Below are 19,837 nucleotides of genomic sequence, written 5' to 3'. Positions count from 1 at the left end.
AGAATTGCAATCAAAATTAAAATGCATTTTAATATTTGTAGATTCCTAGTTAGATCTGAAATTGGTTGTTTGTCATGTGTTTTAATGCATTGCATATTGTTAATTGTTTGTCGTGTGTTTTAATGCATTGCGGGATATTGTGAATCATTTTAACTTATTCATGATACGCAATGCATTACAAAGTGCGTTACAAAGCATTATTAATTAAGCAACGTGTTAGCAAAATATCTAGATAAACTAACTGCTAAACCTCTCTAATTGCAAAAAAATGCTACCTGACCGGTCCAGAGATGTGAAACGCAACCAAAGCCTTCGTGTGTGTGTGTGACATTGATCATAAATTAGGATTTAATTATGCAGTGTTTAATTAAACATTTGCACGTGTGTCATATTGTGCACATGCGTGTGTGTGCGTATCAAGGGTGGGTTGTGGTTTAATAAGACATGATGCAGCAGGTGAGGCTCTGCCTGACCACACACACGTGTATCTGGACATCTAAACCTTTGCACACACCTGAACCTGATCACATGAACATGGTGAGGACCTGGACCTGTTTTATAATGGGCTGGCTGGGGCATTAGATACTAGCAGGCACCTTTGGTTTGTTTACATCAACACAGGCAAATGGATCAGTATTATGATGGCGGTTATACTGCTTGTGATGTTGCATAACGCGTTTCGGTGCACTCTGCCAGACCAATATACAAATGAGACAGAGAGAGAGAGTGGCTTGTGGGTTAAACAAACAGTGTTTGCTGTGTGGCCTTTCGTTTGTTCTGTTGATGAGGTTGTCGGAAACACTGAGAAATAGAAAGAGAGATGGAGGAAAACTCTAATTGCTTTGCACAAGTCTTTGGCTGTTTGTTTGTTTGTTTATGGGTTGTTTTTGTGTGATAGCTCTGCTTTAGCTTTGTGTAGTTATGTGAAGTAGAGTTAGCAAGTCAAGACCATTTTTCTCCATCTTTCGCTGCATAAATACGAAGTTATGACTTTTATACACTAGAGTTTACGCTGTATCTGAGAATGCATCAAATCCATTCATTTTAATGACACTCAACTGCAAACTTTACATTTTATTTTTTATTAATCCGTTAATTATTCATTTATTGATTGATTTATTTAATGATTTATGTATTCTTTTTTTTATGCTATACATAAATTAATTTTCATTTTGTTTGGCTTGCCAATAAAAATGTCTAAACATAAGGATAAAAAAAAAAAAACTAAAAATAGTTTTTGGATTCTTGATTTAAGAATAAAAAAATTTATTAAATGTTCAAGGTTTTTTATTTTTTTAGGATAAATAAAGGTTTAAATGTAAAGGTTAAGAAAATTAAAGCAGTAAATTCAGCTAGGATGTTTAGACATGTTTGCTGGAAAACAAGACAAAAATATTGATGTAAAAATTATTTTATTTTATTTTTTTACAGTGCATGTACATTAACATCAAATATGTTCTTATTAGCTGTTGCTTCACACAGCATTTTTATTTCAAGGAGTGTAAACAAATACATGACACTGGAAAGTGTTGTTGGGGCATATTACTCTGCATCCGATGCAAACTTCTCAGTCTTTAATTTTAGCCAGATGCTGTTCATTACATCTCATTCCCCGCCTCCACCCACACACAAGCACAGTCTGTAGCCGATTCCTCCCCCGTCGTCTGGACCGAATGCTTTGTGGTGGTCAAAGTTTGTATGTTTCTATGGTGATGGGCGGCTCACACACAGATGCAGGGCGTAGGATTCAAAACAGGTGTGGAATAGGACAGGTTTCCCTTATTCCCACCTGTTAGAGCAATCCAAGAGCCCTATATACAACACCGTCCTGCTGAATGAAACCCAATACTTCTCTTTATACTCATTTTGGGCTGTTGATTCCAAAAATACTGGCTGCTTTGCTCGAGCACGTCACCCTTTCGCAAGAAATATGATGCATTTTGTAGCATTTTTGCTTCTTAGAACCATTTATAAGGTGCTGGAGTCTTGTTTTATACCTTAATCAGCAAAAACTGACACAAAGACATGATTCCTGATGTTAGATTGCAACTAACTGTTCAATTCACAGCTGATTTTCCACATATATGATTCGTATAAATGATTCTGAAGACTAATTATTTTATGCCTAATCCTGATTTCCACTTTTTTCAATATTTGGCAGATTGTAAGTTAAATACATATATTTTGAATACTTCTTTTTGTCATTAAAACCTAAACTTTTGATATTTGACTGTTTTTGTTAGTTTGATTAAGGCATTAAAGTTGAAACATATGGAAGCCAGTTTCTGAAGGCAATGTAGCTTTTTCCTTCTCAGTTCTGAGTTTGTATCATTCAGATTTTTTTCCTCCTAATTCTGAGAAAAAAAGAATTGTGAGATATAAACTCAAAATTGTGAGATGTTAACTAGCAATTCTGAGAAGAAATTAAGTCAGAATAGTGAGACGCTAACTCGCAATTACCTTTTTTTTTTTTTTTTTTCTTTGGCAGAAACTCGAAAGTCAGAATTGTGAGATTTAAAGTTACAATTGTGTGAGATGTGAACCCAGAATTGCAAGAGACGGTATTGAGAATTACTATCTCACTGTTCTCACAATTCTGAAGTTTTTCATAGAATTTTGAGTTTATATCTCGCAATTTTGCATTCATAGAAATAAAAAGTCGCAACTGCCTTTTATTTTTTATTTAGTGGTAGAAATAGGCTTAAAATTCATAATTTTATGTTGTAAAAAATCTGTATGCTTGCACGTGTGTTATCTTGTAAAGATTTTTATTGATATTTTTGAACTCAGCATCATCAAATTGTGTGATATTAGGCCTGAAGTTGTGAAACTGGCTCAGTCACAGCAGGTAAAAATATTTAAATGTTCATTAGCATGAGCCTGAATGAGGAAAAGTGAGAGACATCAATGCGGCAGAACAAGAGGAACCTGCTTGGTGACATCATCGCTATGGCTTTCATTCAGCTCTGCGGCTCTTCTGATTGGCTGAGAGGACAGCAGTAATTTGCCTCTGTGTCACCAGTGTTTGAGAGAGAGAGAGAGAGAGAGAGAGAGAGAGATGTTGTTCTTTCCCTGTCAGTGTGGAGTCGGTCTGCAGTATGTTGCTCTTTTAAAACCAAATGAGTGAAGTTGGGTTTGATTTCTTGTAGCTCTGGACGTTTGACTGCAGGTTTCTTCAGTTCAGTCTGAAACTTTTGCCTTTAGAAGAGCCGGCACATTGACACTGCATCAGCACAGGTACAGTGATCCCATTCACATACTTGTATTTAAACCGGTTGTCATGTACGGTTCTGTGTTTATATAATCTACTGCTGTTTAGTGAACAATGTGCCTTTGTTTGGAATAAAATGCACTAGATTTTTTTTAATCATTATATAAATGAGTACTTGGCAAGTCACAGCAGCGACTCAATTTAAACTATTTAAAAACATTTTTCTAATTCCGTTCTAATTACTGTGCATGTAGTTTTATGACCTTATTAATCGTGACATTACATGGAATATTTTAACAGTTGCCAATTCATTATTAGTCACACCTCATGACTATTTAAGTGAATTGCAAATGCTAAAAGTATTTTATTTATTTTTTTAAGAAAAAACTAATGTCCAATTGCAACAGCTTCTAAAATATACATTTTACCTTATAAAGATGTCAAATTTTGATGTTTGCATGTTCTATGTCAACTACCTTACACGTTGCTGGACTAGAGTGCAGGTGCGTTTGGCTGAATATTTATAGACCGCGAATACTGCAGATATAAATGAGATCATAGCGTCTGAGATTGGTTATTTACAGATTGTTTTGTTTTGCATAGAATTGCATATGATCTCCTCGTTTCCATATGCAAATTAAAGGCGTATCTGTGTTGAGTTTTTGTTGAATAGACTACAGAAAAAAAGATTCTCTTATAAATATTAAATACTGCTTTTCGTTGTTGTGTATTCGGCTCAGTTGTAAGAATTATTGGTTGTATTTGTTTTATGTAATTTTATTTATATAGCACCTTATACAATACAGACTGAAAATAACAGTGTTAAAGCTGTCAAATTAATCATTTATGAAGCAAATTCTATTTGCTCTAAAGCAGCTCCGATATTGTCATTATTTAGCTCAGTTTAGTTCAATAACAGTGTCAAAGTTCATAAATTCAAGTTTAATGCTCTCAGTAAAAAACACTCTTTTATTTTGTTTTTAATAAATACTGTTCATTAAATATGTAACATTATATATGTAAAAAGTCCAAAACAAGGAAAGAGCACAGACAAAACTATAATAATATCATATGATCTTCTATTAAAAAGTAATAATTATCGAACTTTTATATATTGTACATTTTCAAATTGGTAGCTTGATTGTTGTTTAAACTACTGTAAATTATGAGTAGCTTGGGAAGCTATATATTGGCTATTATCTTGTCTAATTAATTTATTTCACCTATTTAACATGTGACTGTGTTTGGAGAAGTGTGTACGTTCAGATTATTGATGTGCAGGTTTGTTTGAGTTTTCTGAGTCAAGAGGATGGATATGTTTTGCACCTTCATTTAGATCCAAAAATCATGAGATTTATCGTCTGTAATGATAGAATGCTAAACAACACGATATTCACAAGATATAATATTTAGCTACGCTGTCTGGCATTATGTTTATGATTGTGTTGTTTTAAGCATTTTTGGCGTCACATGAGCTGGAGTCACTGTAAACGCAGAGAAAGATAGAGCCAATGCAGGGTAAAGGAAGAGCTCTTCATCCAGAATGCAGTGAAGTCAGGTTACCGTGTTTGTTTTTAGGAGGCTTCACTAAAGGTCAGCGTGTTTGGTTGTCACTTAATTTATTAGCAAGCTTTGTTGATGTTCTAGTGTGGCTTTAAAGTATAAAGAACACTTGATCTCCATAGTGAATATTCCATTGAAAGCAGCGTTTCTGCTAGTGTTTTTAATATCTCTTATTTTTCCTCTGTATCCCTTTGTTCCCTCCCTCTGCCAGAGTATTTTGTCTCTTCCTGTTCTCCTGTGATATCAGGTTCCTGTTTTTTTTCTTTCATTCGGGGGTTGAGTTCACTGACCGAGGGCAGGCATGCAGAGGAGATGAACTGAAACGCTGTCCTCCAGCAGCCCAGAAGATGTAAACGAGATTTTCTGATGAAAATGGGTCTCATTCACTAACCATGAGTAAAACGTTTGTATGAACATTGTATGAACATAAAATACATGAATTTACACTTCAGTTTAGGATTTCAGAAATGATTACAGAATCACTCTGTGGAGCTAAAAATTTGAAAACAATCTATATACAACTCGAATTTTGGAAATGTTGGGACGTTTTTTAAATGTGAATAAAATGAAGTCAAATTCAAGTCACATGAGCCAATATTTTATTCACAGTAGAACATAGATAACATAAATGTTTAATTTGAGACATTTTAATTAAATTTTTTCTACAGGTCTCAAAATAGTTGGGACGTGGGCATGTTTACCATGGTGTAGCATCTCCTCTTCTTTTCAAAAAAGTTTGAAGACGTCTGGGCATCGAGGTTATGAGTTTCTGGAGTTTTGATTTTGGAATTTGGTCCCATTCTTGCCTGATATAGGTTTCCAGCTGCTGAAGAGTTTGTGGTCATCTTTGATGTATTTTTAGTTTTAATGAAAGATCAGGACTGCAGGCAGGCCAATTCAGCACCCGGACTCTTCTACTACGAAGCCATGCTGTTGTAATAGCTGCAGTACGCGGTTTTGCATTGTCCTGCTGAAATGCACGTCATCTGGAGGGGAGCATATGTTGCTCTAAAACTTTTTATACCTTTCAGCATTCATAGTGCCTTCCAAAACATGCAAGCTGCCCATGCACTTATGCACCCCCATACCATCAGAGATGCTGGCTTTTGAAATGAACGCTGATGACATGCTGGAAAGTCTCCCTTCTCTTTAGCCCGGAGGACATGGCGTCTGTGATTTCCAACAAGAATGTCAAATTTGAACTCGTCTGACCATAGAACACTTTTCCACTTTGAAACAGTCCATTTTAAATGAGCCCACAGGACACGACGGTGCTTCTGGACCATGTTCACATATAGCTTCCTTTTTGTATGATAGAGCTTTAGTTGGCATCTGCAGATGGCACAGCGGATTGTGTTTACCGACAGTGGTTTCTGGAAGTATTCCTGGGCCCATTTAGTAATGGCAATGACAAAATCATGCTGATGAGTGATGCAGTGTCGTCTGAGGGCCCAAAGACCACGGACATCCAACAAAGGTCTTCGGCCTTGTCCCTTACGCACAGAGATTTCTCCAGTTTCTCTGAAAATTTTAATGATGTTATGCACTGTAGATGAAATTTGCAAAGCCTTTGCAATTTGACATTGAGGAACGTTGTTTTTAAAGTATTCCACAATCTTTTTACACATTATTTCACAGATTGGAGAGCCTCTGCCCATCTTTACTTCTGAGAGACTCTGCCTCTCTAAGAAATCCCTTTTATAGCCCTTTTATATAACCATGTTACAGACCTGATGTTAATTAACTTAATTAGTTGCTAGATGTTCTCCCAGCTGAATCTTTTCAATTTCTTTCTTTTTCAGCCCTTTGTTGCCCTTGGGCCAACTTTTTTGAGATCTGTAGCAGGCATCAAATTTGAAATGAGCTCATTTAGTGGATAAAAGTGTAAAATTTATCCGTTTAAACATTTTATTATGTTTACATTACATCTTATTGTGAATAAAATATTGGCTCATGTGACTTGAAATTCTTTTAGTTTTCATTTTATTCACATTTAAAAAAACATCCCAACATTTCCGGAATTGGGGTTGTAATAGTAGTTATAGCTATAATAATATTATTAATAATTATATAAAAAACTGCTTATTGTTTTATTTGTTGTTGTTGTTGTTGTTGTTATAGTTGTTGGTAATGAATCCAGATGATTAAATTTCTAGAAACTGAATTACTAAGTGAGTCTACAGTAATTCTGGGATAGTTTTTATAACTAATAAATATAATGAAATATAATAATATCAGTAATACCTTATTTCAATAATAATTTCATATTTAATAAAATGTAATAATATTTTATTATTATTATTAATCCATAATATTCAATTTCTAAAAAGTAAATAACTAAGTGACTCTACAGTAATTCTGGGTTTATATAACTGATAAATATAAATTGTGCTTTCATAAATGCTTTCATGTGTAACTTCAGATGTGTTTTTCACATGCATTGCAAATTTTTAACACTTTTTACACAATTATTCGTGAATGGGACCCAATGTGAGCAAGTTCATGCTGTTTACTAGTCGCCACCACAATACAAGTTTGTGTTTTTTAGAACATTGTTATGCATTTGCTAGGTTATTCTGGGTGGCTTTCTTCCTTAATATTATGTCAGACAATGTTTTGCATAAGAATGTAGACCATATCAATTGTTTTTAACAACTAAAAAGACATTGACTTTTTTACCTTTGTATTATTTATCTTTGTTTTATACAATAACAAACAAAATCTGATCAGCACTAATATCAGATTCTTAGTTGCACATATAAAAACCAGCCCTATTAAGGACAACAGAAGGCTTATTAAATGCCTAATACTCTTTTCTGTCATTCTTTCTTCTTAACATGATGAAACGTCTGTCAAAATTAATTATTTCTCTTTGTTCCTTTTCGCTCTCTCCGGCGTTTGTTCTCTTGGCTGTTAATAGCATTCCTGCAGCGGGTCAAGCTGGTTTAGCTTTAAACACTTTTAGAGAATCTCTAAATGCAGGTGAAGGGTGTGTTCAAGGAGAACGGTATGTTTAAAAGGGAACGTCCCCTTTTTTTGCAGAGCTCGGTTTTCCAGATTTAAAGTGTGCTGGAAGTGCAACTCAGGACACAAACACTGTCTTTTGGCTGCATAGGGTTGTTGAAATGACTTTGGTCCTTAACCTCCTTAAGAGGTTAAAAAAAAGTTCTTGATGTTTCATTATACATTTAAACAAATAAAAATTAAGTTTTATGCAATTCAAATATATAGATCTTTAATTTAGGCCAACATTTTGTACAGGTTCTTCCGATCAATGTATCTTGGTCAGTGTTCAAGTAGAAATATCTGCTTTGCAATTGCATTTTAATTGCTGTGGATAAGTGTTGTATTTTGTCTCCATTTACCATGTTTAAATCTGCAAAATTCCATTGATTTTTGAATGCCTGAAGTTTCATCCGAGCATCCATTTATTACTGTGCAGCTGATTGATGTTATGGTTGGTTGCGTTTCACTTGAGACGCATGTAAACGAGAAGAGGTCAGATCAGTGAGGAAGGGGTCAAGCGTGTGGGTGGCATGAAATATTTACACACACACACACAGGATGACGACAACAACAGCAAAACAGAGTTTGAGTCTATACTAATTATTAGACTTTTAGAGGCCCGATACTCCTATAAAGCAATTTGACACTGTAATTTCTAAAGAACTTTTGCCATATAAACAGATTTTTAAATGTAAGTGGTGCTTGCAAAATACACTGCCTCAATGATAGGGTGATCCTATGCAGTTGTGGCTAAGGAATATTGTTTTTAGCACAACGCTATGCAGTTATTAGGTGTTCTGGTGGTTGCTACAAAAGCTGTCATTGGGGTGGTACTATTGGAAAAAGTTACACCTGTACCTTAGTAACCCCTAAAGACTGCATATTAGTACCTTAAATGTATTAGTACTTAAAGTGTGTATATTAGTACCTAAATGGTACATTTCAGTACCTTTTGAAAAGGTACCACACTATTGATAACTTTTGTACTTTTTTTTCTAAAAGTGAAGGTTATTAGCTGTCAAAAGAGTCAAGGCACAAATATGATTGTTTCTGGTCCCTACATATTTCTCAGTCCCCTCCATTAAAGTATTAATTTAAGCTATATCCTTAATGCTTAGAAGTTTAATATTTTGTATTACATGCCTTGGTAAACAAATGTATTATGGGTGTTAGGTTGAGTTTGTAAGATTTTTTTTTTTTATGCTTTTGAAAGAATTTCTTCTGCTCACCAAGGATGCATTTATTTGATTAACAATACAGTAAAATTGTGAAATATTATTACATTTAATAACTATTGTAATATATTATGAAATGTAATTTATTCCTGTGATGCAAAGCTGAATTTTCAGCATCATTACTCCAATGTCCAGTGTCACATGATCCTTTAAAAATCATTCTAATATGCTGATTTGCTTTACTATCACTTTTACTATCACTTTTGATCAATTTAATGCATCCTTGCTGAATAAAAGTATATATTTCTTTTCTAAAAAATCTTACTGACCCCAAGCTTTTGAATGCCAGTGTGTCTGTAAGCAGCGTTGGGGGTTTGTGGTTTACAGGAAGTTGCATGCTGCTCACATCTCTATGGTGACCACCGAGGTCCTCCGGGGGGCAGGTATGCCAGGAATGCTGGGGGCATTTGAGCAGAAGAGTTCAGAGATGCACACGCTGGCTTTAAAATCATGGATCGTTAATGTGCTGATCCAAGATGGTATATCAAGGCTCCAATAAACGTCCCTGCATTTCACAGGCCACTTAAAGTGATTCATAGAGATATAATTAGAAGAAGGTCTCGTCTGAAACAGTCAATGCACACCTACAGCAGTCAGGCCAATCACACCCTTCTGAAGAAAGAGTGATAAATCAAGCTTTAAAAGAGAAAGAACATTTGAAAGAGAGGTATGCAACATGCTGTTCACATTTAAAGAGATAGTCCTTAAAAAATATTCTCATGCTGATCTGTAAAAGGAGTTATTTAGAAAAATGTTCAAGCTGCTCTCCTTTAAAGGGATAGTCCTCCCAGAAATGATCATTATTTACCCTCATGTTCTAAAACGGTATGCATTTCTTTTTTCTTTGGAACACAAAAGAATATATTTTGAAGAATATTTATAATCAAACAGTTTCATTTTCTACTGACTTCCATTGTATTTTTGTCTATATTGTATTAAAGTCAATGGGAAACTAAATAGTTTAATTGCCAATTTTCTTCTAAATATTTTCTTCTGTGTTCCACAGAATAAAGAAATACATACTGGTTTTAAAATTTCAGGGGTGAGAGCTGATTTTTCATTTTTGGATGCACCGTCCCTTTAACTAAACGTTTGCTTGGAACGTCTTTGTGTCTTTGTTGCCTTTTAATAGTGGTGTGTTAAAGCTTTCAAAACCCTTTCAAAAGAGCGTGATGACACCTTCTCTAACTACAGGAATGCTGTGTCAACATTATAAGCTTTTATCAGTGAGATTGGAGTGCTGCTGGTTTGCTGTCTAAGCTCTTAGAGTTGCAGTTTGTGAGGTAGATACTTCTCATACACAAACACAAATAAATGGTCTGAAAAATGCTTTGTAACATTTTTTCTGCAAAAAGAAATAAACATTCAGTTTATGAAATAAGGGGTGAGGTGTGTGTGTGTTTTTTTTTTTTTTTTTAAATAATTAATAATTTTATACAGCAGGGATGCATTAAAGGTGACACATCATGGCCTTTTCTGTGTTTAAGTGCTATAATTGGGTCCCTGTTGCAACCCAGAAAACGTGAAAAAACAATCTAGTAAATTTTTTTTGGCAAGCCTTTCTCTGCAAGCTTGAGAAAAAACGAGCCGCTCAGGTTTTGCTCCCCCTGTGACATAAAAAGGGGATCTTATTATAATATTACCGCCCCTTTATCTACAAGTTTCCACCCATGGCGCTGCCATTGTGTTTTCGCAAACGACAACGATGCACCAGTTCTAACGCCATGGCAAACGTTCGAGCAAAGCATGCTAACTGTTCTGTCTTTGGCTGCACAGACGAGCACAGAACACTATTCACAGTCCCAGCCTCAGAGGAGACAAGAAAGCAGTAGATTTACTGTATATTACGCTGCTGCCACACAGACCTAATATAAACCTGTGATTTCTTTCCCAGCAGTCTTTCCTTCACAGACATAACCGACTGTTTTTGTAACTCACGTGTTTTTAACATAAATGTGTGTATTTGACAGTTTAAGCGCATTAAGACATCAAAGAGAACTTTATTGTAACTTTATTGTATCCTGTCCTTCAGGTTAATAAAAATGATCTTGTGTACAACATCCATGTAAGCATGTGGTGAATGGACCGGACGGTTCCTCCTTTGTCAAATACAGCCACAACAACAGCATTTGAACCCAAGAGCCTATATAATACAGTCACATGAACGTGTAAAAAGAGACCGAGTCAAAGACTCGTCCTCTCTCTGACTCTGACCAACACTGATTCTGCAAAAATACATGATCTAAAGACAAACAGACGCATGTCATTTACAAAGTAACCAGTGCACTCATAGCGTCTAGACTAGGGGTGTGCGAAATGACATATTTTTGCAATCATCCTCGTCAAGCCCTGTTTAATTAAGCTGGTTCAGTCATGTCCTTGAGATGCATTTCTTAGAAGGCGTTCACATATGATGCACACTTGTTGTCCACCTGTTTTTAACTTAATGAGATCATGGTTGTGATAACCAAGACAATCCTTGAACAAGTTCAAGAACAAGTCTGAGAGAACAGAACAGGAAGTTTAGATTAGTTACGGACATCTGATCGTGCATCGTTTTATTTTGAAAAGAGTTGTTTTGTTTTCCAAGATACGAGTGCTTTAACTGTTTGTAATTTATAAAGAGTACATGTCTAACCTAAATGTTTGTTTGTGTTTGTAGAGAGTGTTGTCCAGGTCCTTGCTGTTCTGACCCGCGTCCCCTCAGTCCATCCAGAGACGGCAGATGCAGTGGAGGAGTCAAACTACGCATCAAAAACAGGTGTGCATGTGTGAAGAGCTCAACCTGCTGTTGATCTTTGTGTTTGGTCATCAGCTGAGTTGTTTTAGTACTATTGAGATACTATTGTAGTTTATATTAATAGTTCGAATTAATTTTTTAGTTTAATTTTAAAGTTTTTGTCATTTTTATTTTTACTTTATTTTATATAGTTTTATTTCATTATTTTAGTACATCAAGTTAAAATGAAAATGAGAAATGTTTGCTGAAATTAAAAGTAATATTTTATTTCAGCTAAAATTTATTTTAATTCAAGTAACACAAATGCTTTAATGGTTTTAGTTAACTAGAATATCCCTGATCTGCACACAAGGTCATTCATCAGAGGCATTTCTAAGGAAATTTTTGAAACAGGAAATGAATGTGTCTCTCACAGGAAGAGGAAGTATTGAAGTGGATTTGGGTTTATGGTTCCCAGTTGGTCACATCAGGGGTGACTGTCAGTGCATCCCGTCTCTGTTTACTCTAAATCCACTATTATTGAATTGTTTATGGGGTTTTCAAGGGGATTTTTTGGAGAACGGCAAAGTTTTGCTGTTGTCTCGCATACCAAAATGAACTTTTCCCTTTTTTTCTAGTTTCTGTCTGTTTCTCTTCCTCTCTGTCTGTGTGTAAATAAAACTGGAGTACTGTGTACAGACGCTGTAAATAGCGAGACGGCCCGATCCTTAATCTCACTTTTATCCGAATAATGTTTTAATGGAAAGGTCGAAGAGTTGAATTTGGCATTTGGCCATGATAACAGGCTAAAAGATGCACTTACATTAAAACCGGGACCCAGTTGGCATCAAGCAGTTTATATGTCCAATTTTTGTACAAGAATCACTCGTGTATATATATATATATATATATATATATATATATATATATATATATATATATATATATATAGCTATATATATATATATATATATATATATATATATATATATATATATATATATATATATATATATATAGCTTTTTTTTGTTTTGTTTTGTATGTTTTTCTAAAGTTTTTTTAAAAACTGAATACTTTTATAGGGCAAGGATGTATTAAATTGATCCGAAGTGAAAGTAAAGACAGTAAATTTATGTTAAAGAAGAATTCTATTTCAACTAATTACTGTTTATTTTAACTTTCTATACATCAAAGAATTCTAAAAATAATGTTTCCACAGAAAATATTAAGCAGCACAACTGTTTTCGACATTGATAATAATAAATTAAATGTTTCTTGAGCAGCAAATCAGCATATTAGAATGATTTCTGAAGGACCACGTGACACTGAAGACTGGAGCAATGATGCTGAAAATTCAGCTTTGCATCACAGGAATAAAATACATTTTAAAATATATTCAAATAGAAAAATGTTATTTGAATTTGTAATAATATTTCACAATTTTACTGTATTTTTAATCAAATAAATCCAGCCTTGGTGAGCAGAAGAGATTATTTTCAAAAACAAACAACCCCAAAACTTTTGAACAGTAATGTTTATGTAAACATTTAATCATAATATACAATATACTGTAATTTCAAATACATAAATATATGAGAAAGGACATTTATTTTGCATTGGTCCGACAGATGGCGCTCTGATCGCCCCAGAGACATCGACAGATAACGTGCACAATATTTCCGCCCTTCTCATCTAAACACCGATACTGAACATGACTTAATTTTGTCCATGTTTAGTCACCATCCTCAAACCCGCCAGATATGTGAGATTACCTAGTTTGAGTGCTTGTTTTGGATGCTCCACTCATGTCTGTGCTCTGAACATGTGGTCATGGACGTCGTAACGCTACACAAGAAAAAAAAAATACATTTAGGCGTTCCTGCAGCTATTGGAGTTTTGATTAGACTTTTATAGAAACTGAGTGATTTGACAATTTTGAGATGTTTGGTGTGTAAAAAAACCCAACAACAGTGAATATAAACGTAACCAAGACAGCAGTGTTCCAGGCCCACCCAACAGTTTAGAGCAGTTATTTATATGCGTTATTGTACACACACATTAGGTATGCAGAGAATGATTACAGGAAGTGAGTCTAAAGTGCCTTGGGATGAAGATTCAAAACCCTGGCATCTTAAATTCTCTCTCATCTTTCTCTTTCACTTGCTTGGTTTCTCCATAACATGTAGTCGGTTCTTAGAAGAATCTTCTTTTAGGATTTTAATAACGTCTAGTTCACTTGCAGTTCATCTGTCATGTGTGTTTTGCTCCGTGTTCCTGGATTGTGAACATTCCAATGTTATTTGCACACTCCGAGGTAGGATTTCCCATGATCCCACAGTGACATGCATTAATAACACAACCTGTCTCCCCCTGGATACCTTCAGTCTGATGAACCATGTCAGCTTAAAGAACTCGACTGAAGACAGTTGCTTCACCCAGACTGCAAGGGTCATGAGATTGCATCCCAATTTTGCTCATATACTTTTACATTGAAAACATTGGTGTATATAATAAGAATGTATTTACTTGTCTTGTCTTCCAGTAAAAAATATATCTAATAGATATGTTAGAAATATAAACTTATTTTGCCATTGAATTGAGTTTTTCTTTCTTTCTTTCTTCATTTATTAATTAAGATTTTTAAAGCATAAACCTTACTAAATTTTGTTAGATTTCTCTAAACTTGAGTCTTATGTAATTTTTTTTAAAAGATGTTTAGATTTTTTTACTGGAAAACGAGACATAAATACTGAGCGAGATGTATTATATTTTATTTTACTAATATATAGGTGTGTGATGTTGCACGCTTCACTAAGTAAACATAAATGTTAAGATCAAAAGTAACAGTAAAGACATTGACATATCCCCCCAAAAAATCTATTTAAAATTAATGCTGTTCATCATAGAATTCTGAAACAATTCCAAAAAAATTAAGCAGCACAACAATCGGCATATTACAATGATTTCTGAAGGATCATATGACTGATTATCCAGCTTTGCCATCAAATCAGATTTTAAAATATATTAACATAGAAAAATGTTTCATTCAATTACTGTATTTTTGATCAAATAAATACAGTCTTTGTGAGCATAGGAAACTTCTTTAGAAAAACAAAACCAAAAAAAACTATAAAAATGAACGGTGTTGTGTATATACTTATTAGATTATGAAATTACATGCTGTCCCATCACCGTCGAGGTATGTTTAGTGCATGGAAGTAAGCAAATTGTGATGTAACCTGCGATCCCAACTATATCTAACAGACAGACAGTATTTAGCAAGCATCTCCATTCTCCTCTCGAAGCCCACCGTTTCCACCTAATCCAATTCTCCAATTTCAGCTTCCTCTCAGATCAAACAGATTAGCGTAGTTGACGAGCCGCGTTCTCAGGGATCAGATAAGGTTTCTGCAGCGGGACACACCCTCAGTCTGGCCCAGCCGGGGAGGCGACGAGAAGGCCCGAGAGAGACGGTTTGGGGGTTTTTGTGTGGGTCAGACCCTTTGGATTTCCTAGGAGTCAGGTTACCATGAGAGGCCAACGTGAAGCGTCTCTCCTGGGAACGATGTGATGCCACGGAAATCAGCAGTTATTGTACTCGGGTGATGTAAAACCTCAGGTGAACGGAGCAGAAAGTCACCACGTCGCTCACGTCCAGTGGCCTTGTTCTGCAGACAGGTGAAGACACATGTGCTATTACACCTGCCCGTATTCCCTGCAGGCCCGGAGACGGCTGTCAGCGACTCATGAAAGCAACCCTGCGACACACCCTAACTATGGCCTTCCTCTTCCCACAATGCCCTCTGGGCATGGATAGGCTTGTTGACTTGTCTGGGATCACGTGGATGATCATGATGACGAAGAGGGAGAAAAGAAAGGAAGAGAGGAAGATGCACACAAAGGCCAGTCTTTGTTTGATGGTATGAACCAATGTTATCATGTGTTCACATTTGCTCCCAGCTGTCTGTGCCTTGCGTTATTTTACTATTTATCCCAGTTCCTTATATCCAACGCTCTTCTAATATACAATCTCACAAAGGAAGCTTTTTCCTCCATATCTTCGTTTTTGAAATATGTTTGTCCAGTGCTGGTAAGGACAGGATGTTTATTCTAGTTCTTATCGTGACTTTTTAATGACGCTTAATTGCATGTTTTAACGTTCTTTGCGTCGTCAAACTGCACCCCGCCAACCTTCCAGCCGCTTAGAATTTCACTCACAAATTATCAGAAGACTGCTAAAGACGGCATGGAGCTGCTTGGGGCATTTTACCGCAAAAAGCTGCGGAGGAAGCAGAAAACGAACCTCGGAAGATCGGACGGGGCACTTTGCAAGGTGCCGTCGGAGGCCAGCGTCAACGGTCTGGCTACGGGATTGATCTCTAAAGTGCTGAGACTGACTGCAAGGTAACTGCTGAGCGCTCGTTAAGGGAGGATAGCGAGGGAATGATAGGTAGCAGGTCAGGTAATGCTTTAACCAGAATGCAACTGGGTTTGAGGAAAGGCCTTGACTACTTGCTTTATAAACTTGCCAATTTAAAGGAAATTAAAATTCTGTCATGATTAAGTCACCCCAAATCCAAAGAGCTTTCTCTTATGTGGAACATAACTCCATTGATCCCCCAATGGGATTTCATTTTATCTGTAATTCTATGTCTAATTCTAATACTAGTAGTAGTATTTATAGTCACTTTAAAAGCCGTGGGGTTTTTTTGGTCACACTTTATTTTAAGGACAAATTCTCGCTGTTAATAAACTATTAACTACAACTTTTGCCTCAAACTCCTAATTATTGTTTAGTAAGGTAGTTGTTAAGTTTATGTATTGGGTAGGATTAGGGATATAGAATATGATCATGGAGAATATGTTTTATAATTACTAATAAATAACCAATATGCGTAGTAATATGCATGCTAATAAGCAACTAATTAATAGTGAGAATTGGTCCCTATAATAAAATGTTACTGATTTTTTTTTTAATTATCTGTATATATTGTTATAATATGTCTTTGATTTTAATTTTAGATTTTAATTTAAAATTTTAGTCATTTTTTAGTAATTTCAGAAATTGTTTATAAATGTTTATTAATTTCATAATGTGATTCAGTCATTTGTATTAGTGTTTTTTATTTTATATATTGTTTAGGTTTAATTTATTTTTAGTTCCATTTTAGTTTTTATTTATTTGCAGTTTATTAATTTTTGTGCTCCATTGTAAACTTAATACAGTTCAAAATGTTTTTTCATTCAAATGTTTTTATTTTATTATTTGACTTAATTTCATATTATTAGTTTTTCCTTTTGTTATTATTTCAATTTACAAAAATCTTTAAATAGTTCTATTTTTAGTGAACGATCATCACCCTGTCTTAAAGTATTTTATATTATGACATATAAATATTCTCTTGCTGATCAGGTCATCCAGGGCATGAATCCACAATCTGAATAGGATATGAATAATCATTACAGCAACTATTTAAAAAAATGCAACAATTATCCTCCCTAGATAAAATATCTGAGACTGTGAATGTACTTCTAGATCAGTGTCTCCTGTTTACATGAACATTTCCGGTCTAACTGCTTTTCGAACCATCGTAAGGTGGTCAAAAGTATTTTCTGTTCTTTGCTCAACACTGATTGAAAACATTTTACTTATGGGAGTCATTAGGACAGAGCTTGTCCAAATCTAGAATGGTCAGAAAGAGCGGCCCTTTGGAAGAGGGTGTGTTAAAGCAACAAGAAAGTCACTTCCATAGCAACATGTCATAAAAGCCAGATGTTTTGCAGATGCAGTGTCCGATCTGTCTCCATAGAGCAGGGTCAAAGTTCAAGGGAGTGGGTTGTTAAGGAAACAATCTAAGACACTTCATTGTCCTGAGAAATGTGATCAGCTTTGTGGAGGACATTACAGCTCCTCAACCAAAGACTTTTTATCTTTTTTTATTTTATAGTGATTTATTATAATAGTACCGTTTCTTATTTTGTTTAATATTTTGTTTCTTATTGTCATAGACAATGCTGTATATATATTATATATACACACACCCACACACAAACATATATATAAAATCATCAAGATCCTAAAACAAAGAATAACTAATTTTTTTATTTTACAGTGATACATTAGTAATATTATAAAAAAACTATAATAATATAAAAAATAATAATAATAGATTATTTTTATATTAAATTAAATTAATATTTAATTTGACAGTCATAATTTGCTTTACAGAGTAAAAAAAAAAAAACATTTTAAAAGTTGCATTAAGCATTTAAAACATTTGAAATAACAATCACAGTTTTTGTCAGATAAGAAGCAATTCGATTTTTTTTCCCCCATATCATGCAGCCCTACTTCCTAAAGCTTTCCCACCGCTTGCACTACAGTACTCAAGCCCAGAGTTACAGAATGACGCAATTCTAGAAGAGCACTAATAGAGGTATGTGCTACATTTGCCCAGTCAGCTGACTGAACATGATCTTTAGTCGCATACTGGCTTTGTCTTTCTGGCTACTGATCTCACACCATCATTAAAGGCTTTAGTAGGTCACTTCAGTCAGCAGACTGGTTGGGCACAAACTGGCATATTGTGTGTGTGTGTGTGTGTGATTGAATGTCTGGAGCAGCAGTAGGTACAGACAGTCTGCTGATCGTTATATGAAAAACATTCATTATGTTCCACGCTGTTTGAAACCAAAAATGTTTTTGTTTTAGACAATGCCAGCATTCTTGCCATGTTTCGAAAACACTTCAGCACTCTGTGCCAAAAAACAGAAATAGAAATCTACTTCCAGCTTTCCAGAGTTTTATTTCTCATTCTTATGAATAAATATTTATAATACATAAATGTTCAATCTGTCAGTGACTAGATTAGGAAGTATCTATTTACTGATGTTTACATAGTGAGATTCTGGTAATAAGGCAGTGCCACATTCTTCAGGGATGTTTTGATCCTCAGTGGCCTTGACCACACAAGACAGTGCATGCTGTATGTTTACATTAAACTACTTTGACGTCTCACCAAACCGTGTTTTTGTATTTTAGTTTAGTTTTTTTGTGAAAGCATAGTCACTATATTTGTGTTTAACTTTATGCATTTGAATTGCATTCTCCAAAAGAAATGCATAGACTTTTATGTGTCTTTTAATCTCTCTTTCCCAGACGGAGTGAGCCTGGATCTCGACCTCATTCCTGGCATTCTACGAAGCTGGGCGAGGGCCCTCAGGATTCGGACAGCATGATGCAAGTCACCCAGGGTGGTGTGGGAGCCCCCTGGCACCAGAGCTACCACTCCAGGTCAGTCCAACTCGAACACAAACACACCTGCAGTCTGATGCCTCTGTTGAAGAGCAAACAAAGTAACAGTCTGACTTTCTTCTATATTTCACAAGGAGAGCATGTCAAGATTTGATCATGACCGAGATATAATAGTGAAGATGACATTTTTTGTACAGTGCAACAGAAGGATTGGCTAAGTCATCTTAGCTATAATCCACTAACAATGAAGACATTTATTCAGAGAGAGAGAATATTGTGTGTCCTTAGTTTGGGTTGCAGCACCTGATTTGACTTCATGAGGTATTTCCTATTAGTTGCTACCCCTTGGGTGATTTTTCCAATTTTATCGATTAATTTGAATTTAAATATTTTGCTGCAATTTTTATTTTTTAAAAATCAAGGAATCGCAATTTTGAATAGAAAAACAATGGAAAAGCAGCACAAACAAATAAAAAAACAAACTCTATGTCTGATATTTCATTTTTCGCATCATGGTGGCAGGCTGAAAGCTGCTGTTCATTCTTTCTTTTTATAGAACATTTATAGTTAATAGTCTACTGGTGTTATACCTTCAGTCATTTTGAATTTGAATTACCTTGACTTCTGAGAATTTTATTTAAAGCATTTTCCTTGTATTATTTCTGAACATATAATATTTATAAGACAAGTTTGTACAAGATGTAGTTGTAGTTCATGCATCTTTTCTATTTAACAAATTATTTGTTTAACATTTACATCATTTTGGCAACTTCATGTGTGGTGCACTTAGAATAACAAATATTCCAAGTGGAATAACTTGGGTTAATAAAGAAAAAGTTGCTTGAAT

At 35.0% G+C, this 19,837-nt stretch overlaps 1 protein-coding gene across 4 annotated transcripts in view; it reads left to right on the top strand.

Annotated features, from left to right (window-relative positions):
- LOC306862778 (protein Shroom3-like) overlaps positions 1–19,837 on the top strand; it is a 56,506-nt gene that overhangs the window by 18,149 nt on the left and 18,520 nt on the right. Inside the window, exons 2-4 of one of the 4 annotated variants that reach the window (XM_079405764.1) lie at positions 3,150–3,237; positions 11,678–11,776; positions 18,895–19,029. In XM_079405764.1, coding sequence (XP_079261890.1) covers positions 18,971–19,029 — 59 coding nt within the window. In that variant the 5' untranslated portion in view covers positions 3,150–3,237; positions 11,678–11,776; positions 18,895–18,970. Of the gene's footprint in view, positions 1–3,027; positions 3,238–11,677; positions 11,777–15,953; positions 16,140–18,894; positions 19,030–19,837 lie in introns of those variants that run through there. The other 3 variants (XM_079405763.1, XM_079405761.1, XM_079405762.1) reach the window with 3 other exon arrangements.

This window comes from Barbus barbus (assembly GCF_936440315.1).
Source record: "Barbus barbus genome assembly, chromosome: 43".
Taxonomy (NCBI): domain Eukaryota; kingdom Metazoa; phylum Chordata; class Actinopteri; order Cypriniformes; family Cyprinidae; genus Barbus; species Barbus barbus.
This window is presented reverse-complemented; position numbering and strand designations above follow the sequence as displayed.